This window comes from Panthera leo, chromosome D1 (genome assembly GCF_018350215.1).
Source record: "Panthera leo isolate Ple1 chromosome D1, P.leo_Ple1_pat1.1, whole genome shotgun sequence".
NCBI classification, from domain to species: Eukaryota; Metazoa; Chordata; class Mammalia; order Carnivora; family Felidae; genus Panthera; species Panthera leo.
The window spans coordinates 16104715-16132084 of NC_056688.1; the positions used below are offsets into that span (position 1 = coordinate 16104715).

Here is a 27370-nt window from a genome sequence, read left to right on the forward strand (position 1 = left end):
ACTGTGAATTGGGATTATTCATATAGATTACAAGAGTCTGGGCAGAGCCGATATTTACGCCAGCTCTTTTTCCTCCCAATTCTTAGTTCCAAAATGTTCATTGTTTTACTGAAGCTTTAGGACTTTGAATTTAGTCCTGGAATTGTATATAAATTCCTTCTTTTAGGTGAAGTGGTCACGAGATTTATTTAAGGTCATATACATATAATGAGGTTTCTAAGTTGCATATAGTAAATGCTGTCTACTCTTAACCAGACAGTCTCAGTAAATGACTGGAGGTCAAAGACGTAGCTGGCTTCTTGCAGGAATTCTGCAAGGTGGCAAAGTGAGGGCACTTTGGACTCCCTAACTGTAAGATCAGGTGTCACTTAAGAAACTCTGGGAATTGGAAATATAAGAGATTCTTACTTTTTCTGGAACTTTTCATTGCTAGTCCTACAGGTATAAATTCAGAAAGCAAGCGATTATGAACGCAAAGAATAATTCTCATGATTCTTTATTCTACTTGAGAGACTCTAGAGGTGGAGTAATAATAAAAAAAAATACCGGGGACTTTTTTTTTTTTTTTTTTTTTTGAATAGGTTAATGCCACAGAATGTAGGCTTCTCAGAATGTGATGGCAAACTTCCAAATATGATGTGGTAGTCAGAGGAGAGTCAGTTGGTTTTTCAAGATACGAAGAACACGAAACTTCCCAGCTCCTATATGGAACATTAATTCCTGAAAAATATTAGGTCAAAATGATGTTGGCTGACTCGGTGGCTTTGTGGTTTTGCCAAGGAGAATGTTGACACTTTTGACATCTAACTTCATGTTGCTCCTTCAGAAAACTGACTTTACCGAATGATAAACCCTGTTTACCTTCAGAGAGAAGGAAGTGAAAACCTCGTGTTACTGTAGTTGCTATTGGTCATTCAACAGTGCGTCTATCTTCCCAGAAGGAAGGATGCACCCTGACTTTTGTACCAAGATATGACCAACAAGCTGGAAGAAAAAAGCTGCAGTTTTATGGTAGAAACTTGTAATTGAATGAGCGTATAACTCAGAATGAAGTTAACTACTTAAAGTTGGCATATGGGGGACCCAAACCTCTTGGAATAAAAAGAACCATCTCTGAAAACAATGTTGGTGTTTGTTTGCTTAATTTTTCTAGCCTATTCAGAGGGATCTGGTCATGTTGTGGTACTTTCCTTTTAGAGAAGAAGAAACCCTGTGAATGATGATGATTAACTTCATTTCTACAGTATATCAGGCTTATTTATTTCTTCTGCTTCAGACTTGGAACCTAGGAGTCTGGAAGTATACCTTTCTTGATCAGTTTTGGCTTGGTTTTTTAAGATCCTGCAAAATCATGTGGGACATTGCCAAGAATCTGTCTAGCTTACTATCTGATGTAGTGTGTTCATTTGCTGTGTTTCTTTTCTTCTCTTTTTCTCCTCTCCTTTCCTTCCCTTCCCTCCCCTCCCCTCCCCTCCCCTCCCCTTTCCTTTCCTTTCCTTTCTTTTCCTTTCCTTTCCTTTCCTTTCCTTTCCTTTCCTTTCCTTTCCTTAGACCAGTGAGCCACTTTATGAGTACCTCTTTCTGAAGCAGGATGGGTGGAGTTCACCTGCTCATTTGCTTGGCTGTTTTGAGCATCTTTGCTTCTTGCTCTTGTTGACATGGAATGAGGATGAAGGGTGCCACTTCTTTTGTTTTAAGTTTATTTATTTGGAGAGAGAGTGCGCGAGGGGGAAGGAAGGGCAGAAAGAGAGAAAGGGAGAATCCCAAGCAGGCTCCATCCACGCTGTCAGCATGGAGCCTGACGCAGGGTTCAGACTCAAGAACTGCGAGACCATGACCTGAGCTGAAATCAGGAGTCGGACAGTCAAGCAACTGACAGCCACCTAGGTGCCCCAGGGGTGCTACTTCTTTCTCTAATTACAAAGTGGGTAATATTTCTTACGTAGGTGACAGTTGCTAGGTAGAATTGATTAAATATTTGAAAACTGAATTTCCTTCTTCTGTGGGTGAAAATTTCACCGACTACTGTTATTGAAGAAGAGTTGGCTTTACACTCTTCAATCCTAGGTGACTTTCTTACGTTAACATTTCTCAACATCAGGCAGAGATCATACTTAAAACAGTTTGTCTCTTCCTGTCTGTTGTATATGAAAATAACCACTCTTCTCTTTAATGTACCAGTAACCAGAGAGAATTTGGCTTTGGCCATACCTCTGCCAATCTGTTGACAAGACTATGATATTAGTTCAATAACTGCGCACACTTCTTGACTAGCTGGATTTCAGAAACCATCTTGGCTTAGGAGGTTTGTCTGTTAATGTCTTGACTATGCCTGAGTATACTATACTTCTCCCTTCTTGTAGAATCAACCAGCATTATTGCCACATTCCAGTTTTTGGAAATGAGTTACAGATGTCACTATATTTTCTTCTATTATAAATGATGAAAAAGTACTCGCCAAGAGGCTCATCTTCCCCCTAAATGGTATTCATAAATGAAATGTAGCACTCTACACAGTAAGAAATGGAGAGATTGGAAAATCTTATTTGTTTATTTTTGAGAGAGAGAGAGAGCACGAGTGGGGCGGAGAAGGAGAGGCTGAGAGAGGAGAGAGTGGTGGGGGGGGAGGGTGATCCCAAATAGGCTCCCAACCGTCAGTGGTCAGTGTGGAGCCCGATGTGGGGCTCGAACTCACAAACTGTGAGATCATGACCTGAGCTGAAATCAGGAGTTGGACACTTAACTGACTGAGCCACCCAGACGCGCCCCTCTAATTCATTTTTCAAAAAACCTCTTTTATGTACCAGACAGATGACCAAGTGTTGGCATTAGCATTGAACAAGTCTCTTCTCCCATGGAACTTGTTATCTGACCTCTTTTTATGGAGCTCTGCTTAAAATATCGCATGAGTGTAAGTACTAAAGTTATAATACTTTGTAAGGTTAACTTTGGAAATTGGCCATTTGAAGGTTGAAACTCCCAAAACTAATATTAACAGAATTGTTCGTGGGAGCAGTTTGAGTAGTAGTCTTCGTTTACTGATCTACTGATTCTTGAATCAGCTATGCCAAGTGTAATATATGGATTGAGGTATTTTACATAGTCTCAAGGTCTTTAATTGTTTTTCCCTTCCTGGTAAAAGGGAACTTAAGTACTACCACATCCTCTGGCACCTTCTACAAAGTACCACTCTGTTCTTGCACTCCGGATTCCATCCCTCTTTTCTACTCAGGGTTGTGTCTGCATTGGCAGTTTTTCTCACCTCTATCTGGACTGGTCTCAAAGCATATAAAACTCTCTCTCTCTCTCTCTCTCTTTTTTAAGATCTTATTTATTTATTTGTTTTAAGTAAATTCTATGCCCAACATGAGGCTCCAACTTAACGATGCCAAGATGGAGAGTCGCGTGCTCTAGTGACTGAGCCAGCCCGGCGCCCCTAACTGTCTTAATATAATCCTTATTAAAAAAACAAACAAACAAACCCTTGACCCCCACATGCCTCCTCCAGCAACTACCCCATTCTCTGTTCCCTCTTACAGCAAAACTCCTTGAAGGTGCTGTGTGTCATTGCAGTCTGCACTTCCTCACCTCTCCCTCCTCCTCAGCCACTGCAGCTGGGCTCTTCTCCCCATGCTTCTACTGAAATAGCTCTTATCCAGTCCTCAAGGAGCCCACTCTTGCCAGATTGAATAGATAATTCTTGGTCCTCATCCTGTTAAACCTCTGGGCGGTATTGAATTGGCTGACCACTCCCTTCTTGAAACACTTTTCTTGGATTCTGTAACACTGCACTCACCTCTTTTTTTTTTTTTTTTTTTTTTTTAATGTTTATTTATTTTTGAGAGAGACAGAGCATGAGCAAGGGGACGGGCAGAGAGAGAGAGAGAGGGAGACACAGAATCCAAAGCAGGTTCAAGGCTCGGAGCTGTCAGCACAGAGCCCGACACCAGGCTCGAACTCGTGAACCTCCAGATCATGACCTGAGCCGAAGTCGGACGTTTAACGGACTTAGCCACCCAGGCACCCTCACCTGCCCTTTTCTTAACTCACTGGTTGTTTACAGTATCCCGTATGGCTTCCCTCCTCTGCTTAACTTTCCTGAATGTTGGGGTCATCCAGGGGGCAAACTTTGGCTACCTTCTCTGTCTACACCCTCTCTTCCAGGCCTCGTCTACATGCCCAAGGACTATTAAATCTTTGTCTCTTATTCTTACTACTTCTTGGAGTCCCAGGGTTATTTGGCATTTCCATTTGGATAATAATAATAATAGAAGTAGTTAGCATTTATTGAATGTTTATTATGGGCCAGGCAGTATTCTGAGTACTTGACGTGGATTGTGTTACCTAATCTTCTCCACCATCCTCCAAGGTGGCCTCCATTACTACCAGGCAAGAAGACAGGTGTGCATTGAAGCCCTTGGGGGTGTAATAGATATCTTACACTTAACACAGCCAAAAAGTCTCAGTTTTGTCCTTTTCTGTGTTTTGGAATAACTCAGGCCTAAAACTAAAAAGGTACCTTGGATTTCTCTCTCTTATTCATATCCCAAATCACCCATCAGCACATTCTTTCTGTATGACCTCCAAAATGCCCTAAATCCCACTTTTCCTCAATTCTGCCACCCAAACCCCAGACTTCTTATAATCTTTTGGCTGGACTACTCTGTCGTCTCCTTGCTTGCCTTTTCTCCCCCCAACCTTTTTTTAAAAAAAGATTTCATTATTAAGTAATCTCTACACACAATGTGGGGCTTGAACTCACGACCCTGAAATTAAGAGTCACAGGCACCACATACTGAGCCAGCCAGGCACGTCTCCTTGCTTGTGTGCTTATCTCACTGAAGTCGTTCTTCACACAGCAACTATGTGCTCCAAGTGTAAATTAGTCAAGTCTTATTATTCCCTGTCTTTAAACCTGCCAGTGACTCTCCCCTCACCGTTCATCCCCCCCCACTGCTAGAATAAGTCCAGGTGCCCTGTTGGGGCCATCCAAGCCACACAGGCTCTGGCCTCTTGTCAACTCTGCTACTCTGGTACCATCTCTTCTCATTCTCACTCATTCTGCTGCAGAGCCATGCTGGCTTTTTCGTCTACCACACATGCGTGCTTATTGCTGTCTCTGGGGCTTTGCACTTCCTATAAAGCAAGAATACTGCCCTGCCTAGATCTTTTATTTTATTAAAAACCATTTTTTACGTTTATTTTTGAGAGAGAGAGAGACGGTGTGAGCGGGGATGGGGCAGAGAGAGAGAGAGCGAGGGGGACAGAGGACCCAGATAGCAGGCTCTGTGCTGACAGCAGAGAGCCCAATGTGGGGCTCGAACTCATGAACCATGGGATCATGACCTGAGCCCAAGCAGGACGTTTAACCGACTGAGCCACCCAGGTGCCCCTCTACCTAGTTTGTATGTCTGTCTTTTTCTCATCATTTAGGGCTAAACCAGGGTTCAGCAAGTTTTCTTCTGCAAAGGGCCAGATGGTCTCTGTTGTTTAACACTCACTTCTGCTGCCGTAGCGTAAAAATAAAAAAAATGAATGAGCATGGCCGTGTTCCAATAAAACTTTATTTATGTACACTGAAATTTGAATTCCATATAATTTTCATGTGTACAAAATATTCCTTTTTTATTTTTTAATGATTATTTTTATTTATTTTGAGGGAGGGAAAACGAGAGCAGGAAGGGGAAGGGAGAAAGAGAATCCCAAGCAGGCTCCTCACTGACTGCCCAGAGCCCGACGCAGGGCTTGAACTCATGAACAGAGAGATCATGACCTGAGCCGAAATCAAGAGTCATAGGCTTAACCAACTGAGCTACCCAGGTGCTCCCAAAATATTCTTCTTTGATTTCTTTTCAACCATTTAAAAATATTAAAAACCATTCTTAGCTCATGGACTGAACAAAAACAGGTGGCAGACCAGATTTAGCAAGTGACCCATAGTTTGCCAACCCTTGGTGAAGCATCACTTTAGAGCAGCCTTTCCTGACCCCAGGAAATAACCCCCACAGTGAACTCCCATCATCCTATTGCCTTTGTCTCTTTATTTATTTGTTGTGTGTTTATTTTCTGTCTCCACCAGATCGTAGCCTCATGGGGCAGGAATTTTGTCAGTTTATCTTTAGAGTCTCATACAGTGCCTGGCAGTTCTCAGTAAATACTTGCTGAGTGAATGAATGCCAAGCATATTTAAATCGTGGCTGTAGACTGCTATCTGGTCTCTATTTATTCAGTCTCTGTCCTATTCTGTGTGTGTGTGTGTGTGTGTGTGTGTGTGTGCGCGTGCGCTTCCAGGGTAAACTTCAAACAGAGCCCCGGCTTTTCTGCATTTGAGAACCGATGGTAGGTAGCTCCCTGCTGCTTATTGGACCAGCTTTGACCATACCATCCCAGATTTAACAAGGTTCTGTTACTTCATTTGTCTTTTATCTTGGCCCTGCTGTGGCTACCCCTTTGCAACCAAATCAGTTTCTACTAATTCCTGCATCTGGTTTTTTTCTCCATTATTCTGCCCTCCCATTTATTCTTAATTAGCCATTGTCCATGATTTATGTGCCTCAGAGCTGTGTTCTTCAAAACTGCTGTAGGTTCTGAGCCTCTTTGAAAGCTGGAGAAATCTGTCGTGTTTCTCATCTGACAGATCCCCATATAAACCAATTTTTGCCTGTCGTCTCAGAGAAGTTTCTCTCCTTACTCCTGCCCATAAACTTTTTTGCAGCTAAATCCTTGCTTAACCCCTTTCCTAGAAGAAGAGAATTTCCATCCCTTGTGCTTTGTATTCGTTCCCTCCCAGTGCTGATGCCTCCTTCTCCCAGTGCCTTTTCCGTTTATTACCGCTTTGCTTTTGAGGATTTTCAGCATCTTTTCTGCTGCTGTGTTCCCCTTTGGCATCTAAACATATTCCACTCAAGAACTAATCCTCCAGGGGCTCCTGGGTGGCCCAATGGGTTGAGTGTCCGACTTCAGCTCAGATCATGACCTCACTGTTTGTGGGTTTGAGCCCCACGTCAGACTCTGTGCTGACAGCGCGGAGCCTGCTTCAGATTCTGTCTTCCTCTCTCTCTCTGCCCCTCATGCTCTCTTTCTCTCAAAAATAAACATTAAAAACAAAATTAAAAAAAAAAAATTCCTCCCAAGCTAGTCTTTCCCTATCTCTCAACTAGTCTGTACTCATTTCCATTTTGTCACTTTTTTTTAAAAATGTTTTACTTCTTTTTGAGAGAGAGACAGAGTGCAAGCTGGGGAGGGCAGAGAGAGAGAGAGGGAGACAGAGTCTGAAGCAGGCTCCAGGCCTTGAGCTGTCAGCACAGAGCCCGATGCGGGGCTTGAACTCACGAACTGTGAGCCAAGCCATGTTCCCCCCCCCCCCCCATTTTGTCACTTTCTAATCACACCTCTGCCCTTTGCGGTTCGTTTCCTCCTACCTCTAACGCTGCATTCAAGTCAGCTGTGCTAAGGTTAGAGATGCCCTCCCAGTTTTGTTACCCTACTGTACAAGTTTCAGTCCTTCCCCAACTTCCACTTGACCATCCCTTGCTATGTATTCCTTCCCTTGACTGTTGTGTACCTTTCCACGCATGACCTTCCTCTTGGCCCTTCCATCTCCATCTCCTTCCTTGGCTTCCCTTTCACCTTTGTGTTAAGTGTGGGTATTCTGTAGACATCTGCCTTTGCCCCTCCTCTTCTCTTTGGTGTTCTCTCTTTGGGTGATTCCATTTATACATAAAGGTTCAGAATTTATAAATATATTCTGTGAAAATAAATATATTTATTCGTGGACTCAGTTGTGCTTTCTCCAGATCATTATCCTATCTTACAACTTGGATGGACATTTCAAATTCAAATGTCTGAAGTGATCTCCCTTCCCACCTCTGTAAACCTTTCTTCTTCCTTGTATTCCCAATCTTGGTAAATATCACCACAAACTAATCAACCCAAGCCAAACACTCGCCAGTCTTTACTGATTCTTTCCATTTCCTTAACCCTTCATATCAAAACTTTGTCCATTTTGCCTCCTGTCTGCGGAATCTGTCCTTTTCCTTCAACCCCCAGTGCTGCTGCGGTCATTTTATAGCTGTTTCTCCTGCCTATGGTTTTAAAGGCAGTCTCTACGTACCCACAGCTGTCATAGTGATCTTTTGAAAATATCAATCTGATTCATACTTCTCTGCTGCCTGAAAGCATCACTGATCAGTTATAGCCTTCAGGATGAGGTCTGCACTTCCCTGAAGATAAACTTCAAACTCATGAAGTCATTTAACACCTTTTGAGATCTGCCTATGCCTTTTTCTCCCGTTCAATATCTGACCCCCCTTTCGCACATCAGCTAGGGCCCCCTCAGCCATTCTAAACTATTTGTAATTTCATTCCATGCCATGGTCTTTTGTACTTCTGTGGCTTTGTATGTACTCTTCTCTCTGCCTGCAATATCTCTCCCTGACCCTGACTTCTCATCCTTCAAAAGTTTTCATCCTTTCTGTAATGCCTTTCCTGACTCTTTCTCCTTGATTGGGTTCGTCTTTCTCTTGTGCTTCCATATTCTTTCCATTAGCAGGCAACACACTTGTATTCCATTAATTTAATCATCTATTCTTAACAGGCTAGCAGGTCCTGGAAAGCAGAAGCTGTTTTTTATCTTTATGAGCTGTCTTCAGGGTTCCTGAGTGGCTCAGTTAAGTGTCCAACTCTTTCTTGGCTTTGGCTCAGGTCATGATCTCACGATTTTGTGGGTTCGAGCCCTGCATCCGGCTCTGTGCTGGCAGCACAGAGCCTGCTTGGGATTTTCTGTCTCCCTCTTTCTATCCCTCTGCCACTCACACTGTCTCTGTCTCAAAATCAATAAAATTAAAAAAAAATAAGGGGGGCACCTGGGTGGCTCAGTTGGTTAAGCCTCTGACTTCGGCTCAGGTCATGGTCATAATCTCACGGTTCGTGGGTTCAAGCCCCAAGTCAGGCTCTGCACTGGTGGTGCAGAGCCTTCTTGGGATTCTCTCTCTCTACCTCTGTCTCTCTCTGCTCTTTCCTCATTTGCACTCTCTCTCAAAATAAATAAACTTTAAGAAATTCTTAAAAAAAAAAAAGGAAATATATGAGCTGTCTTCATCCCTTAACCCAGAAAGGGGCTCACATATTTAAGTGAATGAATGGTTGAATAGATGAATGAATTGCTTTCCTCTGTCCTGCTAGCTTGAGGACATTCTCCCTATGCATTCTTTCTTTGTTTTTCTAATGTTTATTTATTTTGAGAGAGAAAGCGGGGGAGGGGCAGAGAATCCCAAGGAGGCTCTACAGCTGTCAATAGAGAGCCTGACGCAGGGCGGAACTCCTGAACTGTGAGATCATAACCTGAGCAGAAACCAAGAGTCGGATGCTTAACCAACTGAGCCACCCAGGCATCCCTCCCTATGCATTCTTTTTTTTCTTTTTTTAAGTTTATTTTTGAAAAGAGAGCAAGCATGAGTGGGGGCGGGGCAGAGAGAGAGAGGGAGGGAGGATCCGGGCTCCACCCTGACAGCAGAGAGCCCACTGGGGAGCTCGAACTCCATGAACCATGAGATCATGGCCTGAGCCAAGGTCAGATGCTTAACCGACTAAGCCACCCTGGTGCCCCTCTCCCTATGCATTTTTAAAAGGAAGAATCATATTGTTTAATTCTTTGGATTCCACCAGTATGTTCTATTACAGTGCTACTACCACAGTAGCTACTCAGTGTTTTATAAACAATTGTGTTTCTTTTATTTTCATTTTACATTTATGGAGTGCCAAGTTTGTGCCAGATACAGAAAAAATACAAAAATGAATAAGTACACTGTCCTTATCCTCAAAGAGTGAACACGCTAGAAAAGAAAACAAACAGGGAACATTTTTTAAAAATCCCTTATGCTAATTAAATACTAGTGATTATGTATACCTGTCTTTAAAATGCCACATCAGGACTTTGGTGTTTTAGAGCTTGTAGCAGGAGACACAGAGGGAAATATCCCAGCAGAAGCGGCAGCTCACTGGAATAAACTCCTAAAGGAACAGTGTTAAGTGTTACCGTTAAATTTTTTTAATGTTTATTTATTTTGAGAGAGACAGAGTGTGAGCAGGGGCGGGGCAGAGAGAGAGGGAGACACAGAATCTGAAGCAGGCTCCAGGCTCTGAGCCGTCAGCACAGAGCCCAACTTGGGGCTCCAACCCACGAGCGAGATCATGACCTGAGCCAAAGTCGGACGCTCAACCAACTGAGCCACCCAGGTGCCCCAAGTGTTACTCTTTTTTTTTTTTTTTTTTTTTTTTTTTTTTTCAACGTTTTTTATTTTATTTTTGGGACAGAGAGAGACAGAGCATGAACGGGGGAGGGGCAGAGAGAGAGGGAGACACAGAATCGGAAACAGGCTCCAGGCTCTGAGCCGTCAGCACAGAGCCCAACTTGGGGCTCCAACCCACGAGCGAGATCATGACCTGAGCCAAAGTCGGACGCTCAACCAACTGAGCCACCCAGGTGCCCCAAGTGTTACTCTTTTTTAACTAGAACTGAAATACACCGTACGCTTCTTGTATGTGTCTTCACCTTCTTGAGTTGTTCTTCTTAATTGTCTTAGTCCTCCTGTGGCCTCCTCATATGGTGAAGCCAATATATGATGATATCAACAGTCAGAAGCTTCAAATTTCAAAGAATTTGGAACAGTTATGGTATTGGGGTGATTTTTGATGCTGTCTGTGGTTATTGATGTTAATCTTCAGTTGATTCAATGATGAACCTTTGTAGTTGAAAAAGTTTGATTATTCAGACTCTTGAGACTAAAATTTTGAAGGCCCAATGAGAAGATACTATTGCCAAGGGGCATGTCTGAGAAACCTACCACTTAATTCAAATTGTGATCTGAAGGGAGGAGGAGTCTCTTGCTAGAAAAGAAGGGTGTGAGCAGACTCATCCTAGACCTTAGTCATCTGAGGCTAGAAGAGGTTGAGCTCGTTTATTTAATGGAGAAGTTTTCAAAGTAGCTTTGGAACCTCCACCTTAGCCTGGGGAGGTGAACTCCAGGTGAGTATTTTGCCCTGACAATGGTAAATTGGGAAGAATCTAAGAGAGGAACCAAAAATCGATGTATTTTATTTAGTTGAGGGTGGGGAGGAAAGGCGTTGAGGTCGACCAGTTGAAAGTTTATCAGATCACTGGTGTTCCTGGGAACTGTGTCACCTCTAATCACTGCGGATGGTTTAGGTCGATTACCTAAACTCTGATCGCTAATGCTGGAGTGGTGCCTGGTTACAGTACTGAGGGATGGAGATATATATTGCTGTCTTTTGGAAGGATTTTGAAATTTGTTGAATATTTCTCTATGAACCAAATACTAATATATAAGAGGAAGAATGAACTATTCCAAGATGTAAGCCAACTTTTCTTCCAGAATATGATTTTCATGGTATTTTATCCTTCCCTGGCATTGGTTTTTGAAAGCAAGAGTGACATTGTGAACCTGCCTGTCTGCCTTTAGATACTTCATGGGATCAGGAATCGTGTCTTAATTATCTTTGCATCTAGAGCAGATAGCATATAAAATGGCAGGCGTATAGACGGTTTTTGAATGAATGAATAGGTAAAAGAAATAATACTTTGTTTGAAAAGTTGGCTTGGTAGTACACAATTCCTTGAGACACAGAATTTCATATATGTTTCTCAAATGTCTTCATTATATTTTATATATAAACATTGTTATCTGAATACTTACTTTGGGTTCACTTAGGTTCTCGTATGGAGAAAAAATATTCTTACTGCTCTAGCGCTTACAAATAAAACCAGACACAAAAGCTTTAAAATTCTTTCATTAAAATAAAAGCCGTCAGGGGCGCCTGGGTGGCTCAGTCGGTTGAGCGTCCGACTTCGGCTCAGGTCATGATCTCACGGTTCGTGGGTTCGAGCCCCGGGTCAGGCTCTGTGCTGACAGCTCAGAGCCTGGAGCCCGCTTCCGATTCTGTGTCTCCCTCTCTCTCTGCCCCTCCCTGGCTCACACTCTGTCTCTCTCTCAAAAATAAATAAACATTAAAAAAAAATGTTGTAAATAATAAAAAATAAAAAAATAAAAACCGTCAAATGTCAAGACATTTATGAGTTAAGTGGAATTTAGTAAAGGTATACCTGGTAAAGGTACGCTGGAAGTTCTCAAATAACTGGTTACCTTCGAGTTAGGGGTATGGGTAATACAGACATTCTACACCGTTAACTATTTTTGCCATTAGGTTTCATTTAGGAAGTGACATTAGACAGCCCCATTGCATTCTTAATCACTGGAAGCTAAATATGATATCACAGTATTTTACTTGGCAGGTGTGTTTCTATGTTTGGAGAAAAGAAAGTGTTAAAATCTTGGCAGTCTGGTCTCCCAAGGACATCACTGTTCAGAAGGCATCGGTTTGATGACTCTTGCCTGGACTCTGTCTTGGAAGGCTGTGCTCATCAGGGAAAGCCATATTGAAAGGAGAAGTATGTGTGATGAATGGCCATTTGGGCCCCGTTCCCAGGAATACTTGACCATGTGTATGTAGCACGGTGTCTCCTGTCGCCTCTCTCAGGACTGTCCGGGCTTATGATGCCACGGTGCCAAACGTGGAGTTAATTGCAGCTCCTTTTGTCGTCTTTTGTGTGCGTGTGTAGTCATTTTGCCTTAGCCTTTTGGTTTTTTGGACAAGTCTGAATCCTTGGGAAGCCAGCACTGTTACCTTGCTGGCTACATCTTCCAGGAACCCCACGTGTTAAAGGGTGTGATGGGAGCAAGATGAGAGGGAGGCAGGAAGGGCTTGCGTTGAGCACCCTCCTGTAGTAATTCTCTCCCAGCGCTTTCTCGGCTTGGCGTCTCTCCATTTTTTTTTTTTTTTTTTTTAGAGCTCTTGGAATTGGAAGTTCAGAGTCAGAAGGCTAGGGCTCTTTAACATAACAATGATGGCTTTTGTTTTTGGCTTAACTGTCGGGATTATTTAAACAATGGGTAGTTATTTTTTTTAAGCAGGTTTGCAGAAGTCAACCTAGATTTCAAGTGAAAAGAAAGTTCTTGGGTAGAAGTGTAGCCTTTTTTCGACTACTCATTCTTTTCTCATTCCAACTACAAGATCACAAGGAAAGAGTTAACGCTTTCTGTCACGTTGGAAAGTACTTGCGAAATGTAGACACTGGCAGTTCAGTTACCACTCGCTAGCTCAGTAGTACTCTGTTTTGGAGCCCACTGTGATTAGGAGTTTGTAGTTACGTTTTGTGAAAAGTTTGAAATAGAGAAAAGTGACCCACTAAGATCGCTGATGGTGAACAGAGCAGTGTGGAGCTCTTCTAATTTTCAAGATTCATAATCTTTCATTACCTCACCTGTTGAGTACTTCACCCCATAGTTTATTATGTGCACAGTTGCTAGAACTCTCTCACGGCCACACTGGGAGCATAAAATTCAGGCATTTAGCATCGTTGTCCCCTGGCGAAGTGTTCGGAAATCTCCAGGTGTCTGTGACGTGTCTAGATCCACGTGTTTGTTCCATGAGGATGATGCAGGAAAAGAATGAGTAAAGTCAAACTTTAAAGATCTGAAAAGAGTTAACTTTCATAGTAGTTGAAAGAATAGCTGGAGATGATTTACTTGGTTCCTTGAAATATTTATCATTTTAAATTGTCACTATTTTGATAGGAAGTCTTTGTAACTACATGCATGATCTTGGGCAAGTCATTTGGCCCCTCAGAACTTCAGTTTCTGAAACCACATCAAGAAGTAGGGTATGGATGTCGCCTTACAGTTTTCTGAGTGCTTTTACATAAATTACATAATTGACATAAATTATTTCGTTTACTCCTTACAACACTTCAGTAAAATTAAATCGAAATACAAAAGTAGTAAGAGACTTGTCTAATATATAGCCTGCAAGTGTGAGAACCAAGTCCTCGGTCAAGTCCTTCGTGCTCCTCAGTCGTGTCATGTGCTCACATGAGAGATTGGGCTGGCCCCCTTCTAAAATTCTAAGGTACTGTCGTTCATTTATTTTTTTGTTTTTTATTTTTAAAAATTTTTTACAGCATTTGAGGCCGCTTACCCTGGGCTGTTTTATTTGTCTGCTTTTTTTTTTTTTTTTTTTTTTCCTCAAGGTACATTTTAGGATTAACTATTTTAAATGTCCTTTTTCTAGCCAAAAGTACACTTAAAAAATTAACGGGGGGCACTTGGGTGGCCCAGTCGGTTGAGCGTCTGACTCTTAATTTTTAATTTTCTTACTTTTGGCTCAGGTCATGCTCTCACAGTTTTGTAGGTTCAGGTCTCCTTGGAATTCTCCCTCTCTTTGCCCCTCCCTAGCTCGCTCTGTCTCTGTCTCTCTCAAAATAAATAAATAAACTTAAAAAAAAAAAATTAACAGTATGGGGGCCCCTGGCTGGTGTAGTCGGTAGAGGTAGAGCGTGAGACTCTTGATTTCTGGGTCGTGAGTTTGAGCCCCACGTTCGGTGGAGAGATGACTTAAAAATAAAATCTTAAAAAGAGATGAAGAGGTAGATTTATTCTCACTCACAAATGATATTCACGATGAAAACTTTAATGATGAGAGAAGATACTGTAAAAAGCAGGCCTACTTCGTACTTTTTATTTTTTTTTTTTTTTTAATTTTTTTTTTTTTAACGTTTATTTATTTTTGAGACAGAGAGAGACAGAACATGAACGGGGGAGGGTCAGAGAGAGGGAGACACAGAATCCGAAATAGGCTCCAGGCTCTGAGCTGTCAGCACAGAGCCCGACGCGGGGCTCGAACTCACGGACCGCAAGATCATGACCTGAGCCGAAGTCAGCCGCTTAACCGACTGAGCCACCCAGGCGCCCCTCGTACTTTTTAAATTTGGGTTTTACACGTTCTTGGAGTTACAGTGCCTTTCAGACAAATCTCTTTGAAGAGGACAATTTCAGGTTTTTCTTAAATAGTTAAATGCGTGAATAATGTTAACAACACCAGAACAAGCAACTTAGATTCTAAGAACCGTTTCTCAGTTATGTCGTGTGCAAAGCCTCGGACCCAAACATTGTGCTACTCAAAGCATTCAGATTTAAGAGCTGAACCTGCTAATTTGTCTAAAAGGTTGTATGTATCTTTTCATAGCTTCCTGGTGAATAAGTGGTTAAACAGATTAGCACCTGACTGTAGCCTTAAACTAACTGGGGAAGCAACTTTGCAGAAAATCCAGATGTTGTCCATATGCATGTGGTCTTTGCTCTTGAGAGGAAAATCTGGGGGCTTTAATTGTTGGAACATAGCTTGGGGCTTGGCTTATCAGTATACATTGGAGGTTCAAGAAAATCTGTCTTTCGATCTTTATTTTATTCTTGTTTTTTGTGGATTTTGTTTCGGGAATCTGAAATTCTCTCTCTCGTCTCTCCTCTGGAAAGAACTCAGTTTCTGAGTCAGTGAATTTCTGTTCATCAGTTTGTTTAAATAGACCACCTTTCTTGAGAACTCGTCCGAAATAAGTTAAATCCTTAAGGATTTTTTTGAAAGGGCAGGTTGAAAATTAGAGGTAAGGGAAGTTTTTGCCTTTTGCCTTTCCCAGGAGTAACTGAGAATAAGATGCTTCCCTAAGTTATTCTTGAATGCATTTCATCCTGTATGCGGTCAATTCATGATCCCTTTCACAAATGCTGCTGCCCACCATTAAGTCTCTTATCACAGGGCATTTTCAAACGATGCCATAAAATGCATGTTGAGAATCTTTGGATCTCAAATGTATAGAAATCACATCTAAATGTCAATTCCTGAGTTAAGGAACTGACAATTATGGCAATTTCAGTCTCTTCTATTAATATTTAGTAGACAAGCGATTATGGTATTGTTTATGTTATTCTTTATGTGTGCGTAGACTTAACTACTTGTTGAAAAGATTTGTTTGTTTTATTGGGGCTGTGTATTTCTGCCATTGAACTGATTTGCTTACTTGAATTAAAGTCGTTCTTTAATTGTTTTGGGCTGTATCTACAGTTTGAAATTTAGGACTATCCCCTGTGTACTATGCACCAAAGATGACATTTCAATGCATTGTTCAAATACTACACAGCTCCTATTTGTCTGTAATGAAGCTGTATGACTGGGTCCATTTATTTCAATATCAGTTATTTTATATTATCCATATAAATGATAATGATTAATATATAGAGTCTGATTTTCCAAATTCATTTGTGTCTCCTCTGGGCATTTCTTTGGGATATGTTCACACCCATGTTTTTGTTTCTGATTTTAAAATAATTTTCCTTTGTTGTAGGATGAGCAGTTCTTAGGTTTTGGCTCAGATGAAGAAGTCCGAGTACGAAGTCCCACAAGGTCTCCTTCAGGTATGGCCAGTTAAGTGCTCGGTGCCTTTTGTTTATGAAAAAGACCGTGGCTTCCCCTTGCCTTCTTTGCATTTAAAGGATGATCTTAAATACCGGGGTTTTCTTTGTGCATCCTTGCCTTTCCCTCACACTGAGTAGGAGATGGCTTATGAACTAGACCTCTTTACGGGGCTCTTTGTCAGGCCGCTTCTGCCTTATTCTTTATTATGCTTCCCTGTGGGAACCACTTGAGGCATGGGAGGCTGGGAGGGTTGATTTCCATGGAATGACTGAAAAACCAGGGAGTTGCATTGAAGGTAACCCTGAATGAGCATCCTCAGATTCTTGTGTTTTGAATGATAACGGTAGTAGATGCAGCTGCGGGAATAATCTGGCTATTTTTTTACAGATGAAATTTGGTCTACTGTTGTCAAAGAAATAAAAACAAAATATTAGCACTGTATGAAACTATTTTATGTGATCCTTCAAAGGCTGTATTAAAATAAAATAAAAATGATATGGGGGTATCATTTTTATTTTTCCATAAATAAGTTTCCATTTATAAGCAATATTTGTCACTGTTCTCGCCAAGAAAATATCTAGAATGTCTTGAAATTCTAGACTTATGGCAGTTTCCTGAGAGACAATCCTCGGTGGAAATAACATGTAATGGCTTGCAGAATTCCATTCTGTATAGGAGAAGGCTATGAGTCTTTTGATGAAAAAAACATTCCCCATCTGTGCTGCCATTCTGACTTCTCGTTTGGTTTTCTTTGCTCTGATTTGGGAGACAGTCTAGTTAAATGTGATGTTCTTAGGTGGTTTTGCTCTTTGACACTGACTTAGTTTGTCACGTATGTTAGTTAGCATTTGAGTTTCATCTAAGACTCACCGTATGTGTGTCGTAATTTGTTTCAAACGCGTAAGTTGACAGTTTCTTTTTTCCCAAATGGTGGTAGTATTGCCATCCCAGCTGGGAGGAGTTACCCAGCAGTATCACGAGATCTGTGCTACTTACACCATAGCCACGTTCTCCTTGAGTTGCGATGAAATCTTAAAACTTCCTATAGGAACATGATTTTAGAGACCATCTGGTCGAACCCTTCCTCTGTAGATGACAAAATGAGGTCCAGAAAATACACGACGCAGTTGCTCATAACCGACTTAGGACTCCTTCGTGTGTGTTGAGTTTTGTGGAAATCAGCAACAGGGCCGAGCTTCTCTCTGTTCTGGTTTTTCACGTGTTCATTTAAAAAAATTCTTTTTAAAAGTGGTTAGAAGAGGTTTTCAGAATCAACAAAGCCCTATGAGTGGCCAGGTTTAAGTCTACCATGATGATAAGGAATCTTGTGATAAACTTCTGGGTAGAAGTTTATTTTGTGAATTCACAACCATTTCTTAATGGTCCCCCCCCCCCCCCCGCACTTGGCTATCAGTCTACCCTGAATATTGTCTTGTTTTTGTTTTAAGCCATCTGAATATACTTCATTATTTAAGAAATGAAAACGTCTTTTTCTTGTTGTCTCCTAGTCCATTACTTTTGTTGTAATTAGTATATATGGAGAATGGATTTGTGAATTCTTAATGTATTAAAAAAGGAAGTTGCAAGTTAATTGGTGAGAAAAAGCATTTATATTTAGAAAGCCCAGCAGTGAGACCTTTGTTGATTTCTGTTCTGTTAGAAAGTGGGTCCTGTAGTCTCAAATGCTCATCATACTGGCCTGAATCTCTTTTGCTGCCTGTTAGGGGAAATTTTCGTTTCAGAAGAATGTTGTCATATAAAACATTGGAAAGTCACGAGGGAGGAGAAGATGTGATAGACCAGGAAACTCTTAATACATTTAGAAAATATAGGTATAAACAAAGAATTTTCGAAAACAGCCTTGTTTTCTCACGTCTCTTGATAAGTGGCAAATTGAGCTGATTTATAAATTGGCAAATTCCTTTTAGTTAGAATAGAAGAAGTCTGATTTATGAATTCGTTGATTTGTTTTTGACATCAACTAGAGTTAAATCTTTTTTGTCACTTGGGACTAACTACTTCAAGAACCTGTAAGTAGGGGAATAGATTAATGGACACATCATCATCTTCCTTCACTCATTAGTTCACATGCCGCTGAGTTCAGTGATCTTATTCTGATGTCTCCAGAATGAATATTTTTCTATCTAGTGAAGCTTTCTTAGTTTACTTTGACAAAACAGATTGCAAATGTAGGAAGCCGAGCTGCCCAGGTGTTTTCCCTACAGAAGTTACGCTATTGATTGAAGAGCTCCTTGTTCAAATTTATTAAAGCAAAAATTTCGCTGAAAAGATGGGATGACTTTCTACAAACATGTTCTCAAATATTAATCTTAGAGGCTAGGACACGGAAAAGGTGGCAGCTTTTTTTTTAAACCTTTTTTTTTTTTTTTTTAATTAAAAAAAAACCTCCTTGCTCACCTGAAGTTGTAGGAAAATTCGTTTCGCATATTAATCAAAATCTCTTATCATTATCTTAGTTTTTCTGTCAAATGTTCTAGGTGGAATGTTATTGACTTGGTTTCTTTGAGGCAAGTTTTTGTTGGAAGGAAACTAAACCCAATTAAGGTGTTTTATTGACTCACTAGACCCAGCTAGAGGTCCGTGCAAAATGACTTGTGCTAAAAGTGTATTCAGCTTAGTAGCGACCTGAACTACAAAGCTAAATATATGCTCTCCATTGTTTAATTTTTATACACAGTTAAAACTAGCCCTCGAAAGCCTCGCGGGAGACCCAGAAGTGGCTCTGACCGGAATTCGGCTCTCCTCTCAGACCCGTCTGTGTTTTCCCCTCTAAATAAATCGGAGACCAAATCTGGAGATAAGATCAAGAAGAAAGATTCTAAAAGCATAGAAAAGAAGAGAGGAAGACCCCCCACCTTCCCTGGAGTAAAAATCAAAATAACACACGGAAAGGACATTTCAGAGCTACCAAAGGGAAGCAAAGAAGATAGCTTGAAAAAGATTAAACGGACACCTTCTGCTACGTTTCAGCAAGCCACAAAGATTAAAAAATTAAGAGCAGGTAAACTCTCTCCTCTCAAGTCTAAGTTTAAGACAGGGAAGCTTCAAATAGGAAGGAAGGGGGTACAGATTGTCCGACGGCGAGGAAGGCCTCCATCCACAGAAAGGATAAAGACCCCTTCCGGCCTCCTCATTAACTCTGAACTGGAAAAGCCCCAGAAGGTCCGGAAGGACAAGGAAGGAACACCTCCACTCACAAAAGAAGATAAGACAGTAGTCAGACAAAGCCCTCGAAGGATTAAGCCGGTTAGGATTATTCCTTCTTCTAAAAGGACAGATGCGACAATTGCTAAGCAGCTCTTGCAGAGGGCGAAAAAGGGGGCTCAGAAGAAAATCGAGAAAGAAGCGGCCCAGCTGCAAGGCAGAAAGGTGAAGACACAGGTCAAGAACATCCGGCAGTTCATTATGCCTGTCGTCAGTGCCATCTCCTCGCGCATCATTAAAACCCCTCGGCGGTTCATAGAGGATGAGGATTATGACCCTCCAATTAAAATTGCCCGACTCGAGTCTACCCCGAACAGCAGATTCAGTGCCACGTCCTGTGGGTCTTCTGAAAAATCAAGCGCGGCTTCTCAGCACTCCTCTCAAATGTCTTCGGACTCCTCCCGATCCAGTAGCCCCAGCGTCGATACCTCCACAGATTCTCAGGCCTCGGAGGAGATCCAGGTACTTCCTGAAGAGCGGAGCGATACCCCCGAAGTTCACACCCCACTGCCTATTTCCCAGTCCCCAGAAAACGACGGCAACGACAGGAGGAGCAGAAGGTATTCCGTGTCCGAGAGGAGTTTCGGGTCGAGAGCAACGAAAAAACTGTCCACCCTGCAAAGTGCCCCCCAGCAGCAGCCCTCCTCCTCTCCGCCTCCGCCCCTGCTCACCCCACCCCCGCCGCTGCAGCCGGCCTCCAGCATCTCTGACCACACACCTTGGCTCATGCCTCCCACCATCCCCTTAGCATCACCATTTTTGCCTGCTTCTGCCGCTCCCATGCAAGGGAAGCGAAAGTCGATCTTGCGAGAACCGACGTTTAGGTGGACCTCTTTAAAGCATTCTAGGTCAGAGCCACAGTACTTTTCCTCAGCAAAGTATGCCAAAGAAGGTCTTATTCGCAAACCCATATTTGATAATTTCCGACCCCCTCCGCTGACTCCTGAGGACGTTGGCTTCGCGTCGGGTTTCTCTCCATCTGGTACTGCTGCTTCAGCCCGATTGTTTTCACCGCTCCACTCCGGAACAAGGTTCGATATGCACAAAAGGAGCCCTCTTCTGAGAGCTCCCAGATTTACTCCAAGCGAGGCTCACTCTAGAATATTTGAGTCTGTAACCTTGCCTAGTAATCGGACTTCTGCTGGAACGTCTTCTTCAGGAGTGTCCAACAGAAAAAGGAAGAGGAAAGTCTTTAGTCCCATTCGATCTGAACCAAGATCTCCTTCTCACTCCATGAGGACAAGAAGCGGAAGGCTTAGCACTGCTGAGCTGTCACCTCTCACCCCGCCGTCTTCTGTCTCTTCCTCGTTAAGCATATCTGTTAGTCCTCTTGCCACTAGTGCCTTAAACCCAACTTTTACTTTTCCTTCTCATTCCCTGACTCAGTCTGGGGAGTCTGCGGAGAAAAGCCAGAGACCAAGGAAGCAGGCTAGTGCTCCGGCAGAGCCGTTTTCATCCAGCAGCCCCTCTCCTCTCTTCCCTTGGTTTACCCCAGGCTCTCAGACTGAGAGAGGGAGAAATAAAGACAAGGCCCCTGAGGAGCTGTCCAAAGATCGAGATGCTGACAAGAGCGTGGAGAAGGACAAGAGTAGAGAGCGAGACCGGGAGAGAGAAAAAGAGAATAAGCGGGAGTCGAGGAAAGAGAAAAGGAAAAAGGGATCAGAGATTCAGAGTAGTTCTGCATTGTATCCTGTGAGTAGGGTTTCCAAAGAGAAGGCCGTTGGTGAAGATGCTGCCACTTCATCTTCCGCCAAAAAAGCAACAGGGCGGAAGAAGTCTTCGTCGCTTGATTCTGGGACTGATATGGCCTCCGTGACTCTTGGGGACACAACAGCTGTCAAAACCAAAATACTTCTAAAGAAGGGGAGAGGAAATCTGGAAAAAAACAACTTGGACCTCGGCCCAACTGCCCCATCCCTGGAGAAGGAGAAAACCCTCTGCCTTTCCACTCCTTCATCTAGCACTGTTAAACATTCCACTTCCTCCATAGGCTCCATGTTGGCTCAGGCAGACAAGCTTCCAATGACGGACAAGAGGGTTGCCAGCCTCCTAAAAAAGGCCAAAGCCCAGCTCTGCAAGATTGAGAAGAGTAAGAGTCTTAAACAAACTGACCAGCCCAAAGCACAGGTACTCTTTTCCATCTTGCCTGTTAAAAGTCAACAGCTCCTTCTATGAGCAAGTTTTAGGCGAAGGGTTTCCGTGACGTCTAGTTACGGGAATCAGGAGAAGGGCAGAGGAGGTGGGGGCACTCGCACCGGTCCTTCAAGGACTGGTAGGATTTTGATAGGTGGGAGATGAGAGGGGAGAACATTCTAAACAGAGGGCACTGTGTGGGTAGAGAGGCAGAAGTACGAAGAGGAACGGCAACAGCGGCGGATCGCTGGACTGGGACACACAGGAAGGTGGTGAATTAAGACTGAAAGGCAGTTTGGGGCCACTTGACAGAATGCTGACTTGTTTGTGCTTAATGGGTTTGGTGTAATGGAATCTGTGACTTAATTTTGAAGGTGCGTTTTTGTACTCAAATTGTTTTGCTATTGTTTACTACAGAAAACGGGGGTGGGGGGATTCTCTTCCTCTGAGTACTGAGTGATTAGCGCCACAGATAATAGGGCGTTTGTGGAATACAAATGAGAAGCGCTTAGCCTGAGCGCTGTAGGATTCAGTTAGTTAAGATGATGACAAACAAATTTTACAGAGAACAGCATTATTAATTTTTTACGTCTTACTATTTTTTTCACAAAGTGAGCTCAGGCACCAGCCTTTTCAGAGAAAACCCACCGATCTTCAGGTTCTTTTTTAAAATTGCCATGTAGTAGGTCCATATTCATGCCAACCCACCAAGTTAGATTTAGACGGCCACACACTTAGGTTTATTCATGTTACTCAGCCAAGGGCCATATTGACATTTAGCAATTTCATCAGTTGAGAGTTCTAGCGGGAACACGATGGGATTTGTTTCTGACACCGTGTGGGGTGGTTTTTGGTTAGCCTCCTAGTGATAGGAGCAGTGGCTCTTTAAAGTGCGAGACGTTTCTGTTTAGAGCTGTGGCCTTGTATCCGTACATTTGTAAGTTGTTCCCCCTACCCCTCTGTTGATCAGGGAAATAGAAGAAATAGTCTGTGATTGGATAAGCCTTGTTAACTGCAGACCAAACTTTTTGATAATATAGATTGGCAGCTTGAATTTTGATGGGAACTTTAAAGCAGTAGTATAATCGGGAATAAAAACTTAGTTCATTTTTTTTTTTAAGTTTATTTATTCATTTTTGAGAGAGAGAGAAAGCATGAGCAGGGGAGGGGCAGAGAGAGAGGAGAGAGAGGGACTTCCAAGCAGACTCTGTGCTGTCAGCTCAGAGCCTGACTCGGCTCGATCTCACAAACTGAGATCATGACCTGAGCTGGAATCAAGAGTCGGACGCTTAACCAACTGAGCCACCCAGGCATCCCTAGTTTCTGGGGTTTTTTGGCTTTTTGTTTTTTAAAGCCGCACCCCCTTTTTTTGCTGCCAGTTTTAGGATACAGAAGTAGTCGGTTTCTGCAGATTGTCATGGCTTATCAGCTGGGAATAACTAGGGTTGTATGTGTTGATTTTAGATTGTAATAAGCAAAACGAGTCTACCTTGGCTTCAGTTAATTACATTTTCAACATGTGTGGTTGCTGTTGTTTGTTTTGACTTGCCTCTTATTCAGGGTCAAGAGAGTGATTCATCAGAGACCTCTGTGCGAGGACCCCGCATTAAACATGTCTGCAGAAGAGCTGCTGTTGCCCTTGGCCGAAAACGAGCTGTGTTTCCTGATGACATGCCCACCCTGAGTGCCTTACCATGGGAAGAACGAGAAAAGATTTTGTCTTCCATGGGGAATGACGGTAGGTCAGGGAATGCCGGCCTCAGAGTCTAAGCAGACATTTGATTTGTTTGCTGATCATTCTGGGGACGCCTAGTAGGCTCTTCGTAGCATTATGTGTTAGTCTGGGTTTCTCCAAAAAACAAATGGCAAGGGTGCATTCAGTGGGTAAGGATTATACTAGAGAAAATGGCCCGAGAGAAAAAATGGGGAGGGAGCTGGGGAAGGCTGGGGGAACTATCAGACCGCTTTGCAAGTCTGACCCCTATGAAAGAGAAAGGGGAGGAGGGTTGGACAGAATCTTCCCAGACTGTTTTCCCAGAGAGTTTGGCAAGGCTGTCGAGGAGTCCCTGGGCAGAAGTGGACTGTCAGAGTAGTTATGTGTCTCCCAGGACCAGCCCGCCTCAGTGTCCCTGCCATGCTCGGTCAGTACCTAAGAGAGACCCTCATGGTAAGTGTGGCCTCTGTGATGCACTGGACTTCAGAGCACAGCAGTTGGGGCCCTTGGTCACTTAGTTACATGCCCCGTGGTTGGAGGTCTGAGGTACATTCTCATGGTTGCATTTAGATGCTGGGTGACTGCTCATATAAAATGTAGAGGTTTAGAGAATCTTAGGAAGCACTCAGTTCATATTTAAGTTAGACTGTGTGGTGTTCTCAGTGTTTGGATTTCTGCTTTCATCAAGCTGTAAGGTATAGACATTTTTAAACATTTAAAGAATTATCTGTGATGGGATATTTTTATTATGCCACATTTCATTTTTGGAGTCCCAATTAAAATGAGGCTCGCGTGTGTATAACAACATCTGTGGATTTTGAGGACCCCCCCCTCTGCTCCCAAGAAGGAACTAGATGCTCCCTGATAACTAACGCCCCGTTTCTTTAACAGACAAGTCATCAATTGCTGGCTCAGAAGATGCTGAACCTCTTGCTCCACCCATCAAACCAATTAAACCCGTTACCAGAAACAAGGCGCCTCAGGAACCTCCAGTAAAGAAGGGACGACGGTCCAGGCGGTGTGGGCAGTGTCCCGGCTGCCAGGTGCCTGAGGACTGTGGTGTTTGTACTAATTGCTTAGACAAGCCCAAGTTTGGTGGCCGAAATATAAAGAAGCAGTGCTGCAAGTGAGTGGGGGTCTTACTCTGAGGCGGTGGCCTCTCAGCCGTGAAGGTTGTGTGTTTATGCCTGGTTTGTGGCAGGGACGCAGCAGAAAACTGAATGTGGTGGTAATGAGTCCCCTTGAGGTGCAAGGTTAAGTTGCCCAGTTGGATTTTGTGACGTGGCTAGGTTTGGGCTGCCCTTCAGTAAGAAATAGTCTGGGGCAGTGCTGTCCAGGAGAACGTCCCGCTGCAAGTAGGAATGTTCTCGGCTTAGTTCAGTGTGGTAGCCATTAGCCAAACGTGGCTGTAAAACACTTGAAGTGTGGTTAGTATAACTCAGGAACTACATACTTAATTGCATTTCATGTTAATTAAATTTAAATAGCCACACGGGCTGACAAATCTGTGGGGCACCTGGGCCGCTCTGTCGGTTAAGCGTCCGACTTTTGATCTCAGCTTGGGTCTTGATCTCAGGGCCGTGAGTTCAAGCCCTGTATTGGGCTCCACGCTGGGTGTGGAGCCTACTTAAAAAAAAGAAAAGAAAAAAAACCTGATAAATTATATGTTTATATTTTATATATTGTATAAATTATATATAGGTCACATATATATATATGTAATATTTACATATACTCGATCTATCATTTATATATAATTTACATATATATTATAATATTATCTGTATAAATTTTCAAGTCAACTGACATCACGGCATTCAGGACATTATGGTGATATGTTAGTAGAAAACTCTTGGCTTTCTTTCTTTTTTTTTTTTTAATTTTTTTTTTTTTTTAACATTTATTTATTTTTGAGACAGAGAGAGACAGAGCATGAACGGGGGAGGGGCAGAGAGAGAGGGAGACACAGAATCGGAAGCAGGCTCCAGGCTCTGAGCCATCAGCCCAGAGCCTGACGCGGGGCTCAAACTCACGGACCGCGAGATCGTGACCTGGCTGAAGTCGGACGCTTTAACCGACTGAGCCACCCAGGCGCCCCAACTCTTGGCTTTCTAACTCCTGGAATATTTTCATGCACATGGGATTTTTGATCTGAAAGTTTTGATTACTCGATCTTTTCCCCTTGTTTTAGTCAGCTTATGGATGCACTTTCCGCTCTCTGGGATAATTTGTTTGAAGTGAATCGAGACGTTTGCACAGACAGAAATGTTGGTGACTGAGCATAAGGAGTACAGTGCCCAGACAAGGAGGAGATGTTAGCAGTAGGTATTTGCTGAGTGAATGGCAGCACGACAGTGATTTATAGAAAACGTGGTTGGGAGAAAGTACTTCAGGGGAGACAGTGTCTAGGAGACCGTAAGTAGTTCTGTGCTTTGGTTTAGTCTGTCCTTAAGCAGGAATCTTGCCTCCGTCCAGTTAGTAGAAAGAAGTGAGATAATTCACTGATCAGCAGAAAGGTACCTGACTGCAAGATAAACCTGCACTATAATTTAGGGGTTGACATGGATTTAGACTTCAAGTTAAGTTTCAGTTTCACTAAGTTGAGGGGTGGAATATATACAAAGCCCTGAGATAGACCTATAGCATTGTAGTCGCAGAGGCCTTGTTGGTTAATTTCAGTCCATTTGTATTTAGATTACTATATGAATATTAATCTCCTAAGGGAGCAGAAGCGATCTGACTACAAGAAATACCAGCTGATCATTTTGTGTGTGGTGCTGGTCAGTACTAGGTGATAAGAAATTTGAGTCCGTTTCAAAAATAATTTGATACTGGCTCCTTTTAGAGCCTACAGGTAGGTAAAATTGCTGATTGAAGCATTCAAAGGCTCAGATTGAATCTGAGCAATCAACAGTGCCTTTTTTCAACTCTCAGAATGAACCTGAATAAAGGTTCACTGATTCTCGCAGGCCAATTGACACTTGTTTCAACTGCCTTCTTCTAAATGTAGTTTACTTTATGATATCCCTTGTCATCCTAGGATGAGAAAATGTCAGAATCTACAGTGGATGCCTTCCAAAGCCTACCTTCAGAAGCAAGCAAAAGGTAGTGTTGTAGAAAGATCTTCCCCAAATGCTTCCTGCTTTAATGCCATACAATCACGTGCATCTAGCGTAAAGAGAATGCTAATTTGTTGTTGTTGTTGTTGTTGTTGTTGTTTAAGTACCGCTCTTTCCCAGCAAGTTGGTGTTTGTGGAAGCTGGATGGTAGTTACATGAGGGTTCATTTTATTATTTCCTTTACCTTGAAATTTTCCATAATAAAAAAAAAAAAATTAATTCCTGTAAAAATTACAGTGCATTCCATTTCCTAGAGCAACAAAAGTATCCCCATTTCACCTGACCAGCATGAGCCTTCCAGCGTGAACTTCAGCTGCAGGAAACTGAGAATAAGGTTATGTTACATTCGTCTACTTCTGTCTTAAGTAAAATTCTTCTCACTTACAATCTTGTGTTTCCTCCTAGCTGTGAAAAAGAAAGAGAAAAAGTCTAAGACCAGTGAAAAGAAAGAGAGCAAAGAGAGCAGTGTTGTGAAGAATGTGGTGGACTGTAGTCAGAAGCCTACCCCGGCAGCAAGAGAGGACCCTGCCCCCAAGAAAAGCAATAGTGAACCACCCCCTCGAAAGCCCGTCGAGGAAAAGAGTGAAGAAGGGAACGCCTCTGCCCCAGGACCTGAATCCAAACAAGTTACCACCCCGACTTCCAGGAAGTCCAGCAAGCAGGTCTCCCAGCCGCCTCCAGTCACCCCCCCACAGCCACCAAGCACAGCACCGCCAAGAAAAGAAGTTCCCAAGACCACTCCTAGCGAGCCCAAGAAAAAGCAGCCTCCGCCACCGGAATCAGGTGAGTGAGGAAGGCAAGGAGGAATAGCTGAACCAGAAGAACACCTCTGTCTTTCTTAAACAGCGTGTGGAAA

General features: G+C 42.7%; 1 protein-coding gene across 4 annotated transcripts in view; it reads left to right on the forward strand.

The window, feature by feature from the left end:
• KMT2A (lysine methyltransferase 2A) overlaps positions 1-27370 on the forward strand; it is an 83480-nt gene that overhangs the window by 11790 nt on the left and 44320 nt on the right. For 3 of the 4 annotated variants that reach the window (XM_042906953.1, XM_042906955.1, XM_042906954.1), the window contains exons 2-7: positions 16253-16322; positions 19022-21675; positions 23242-23419; positions 24287-24521; positions 26436-26500; positions 26920-27297. In XM_042906953.1, the coding sequence (XP_042762887.1) occupies positions 16253-16322; positions 19022-21675; positions 23242-23419; positions 24287-24521; positions 26436-26500; positions 26920-27297 (3580 nt within the window). The remainder of the gene's footprint in view (positions 1-16252; positions 16323-19021; positions 21676-23241; positions 23420-24286; positions 24522-26435; positions 26501-26919; positions 27298-27370) is intronic. The other variant, XM_042906956.1, reaches the window with a different exon arrangement.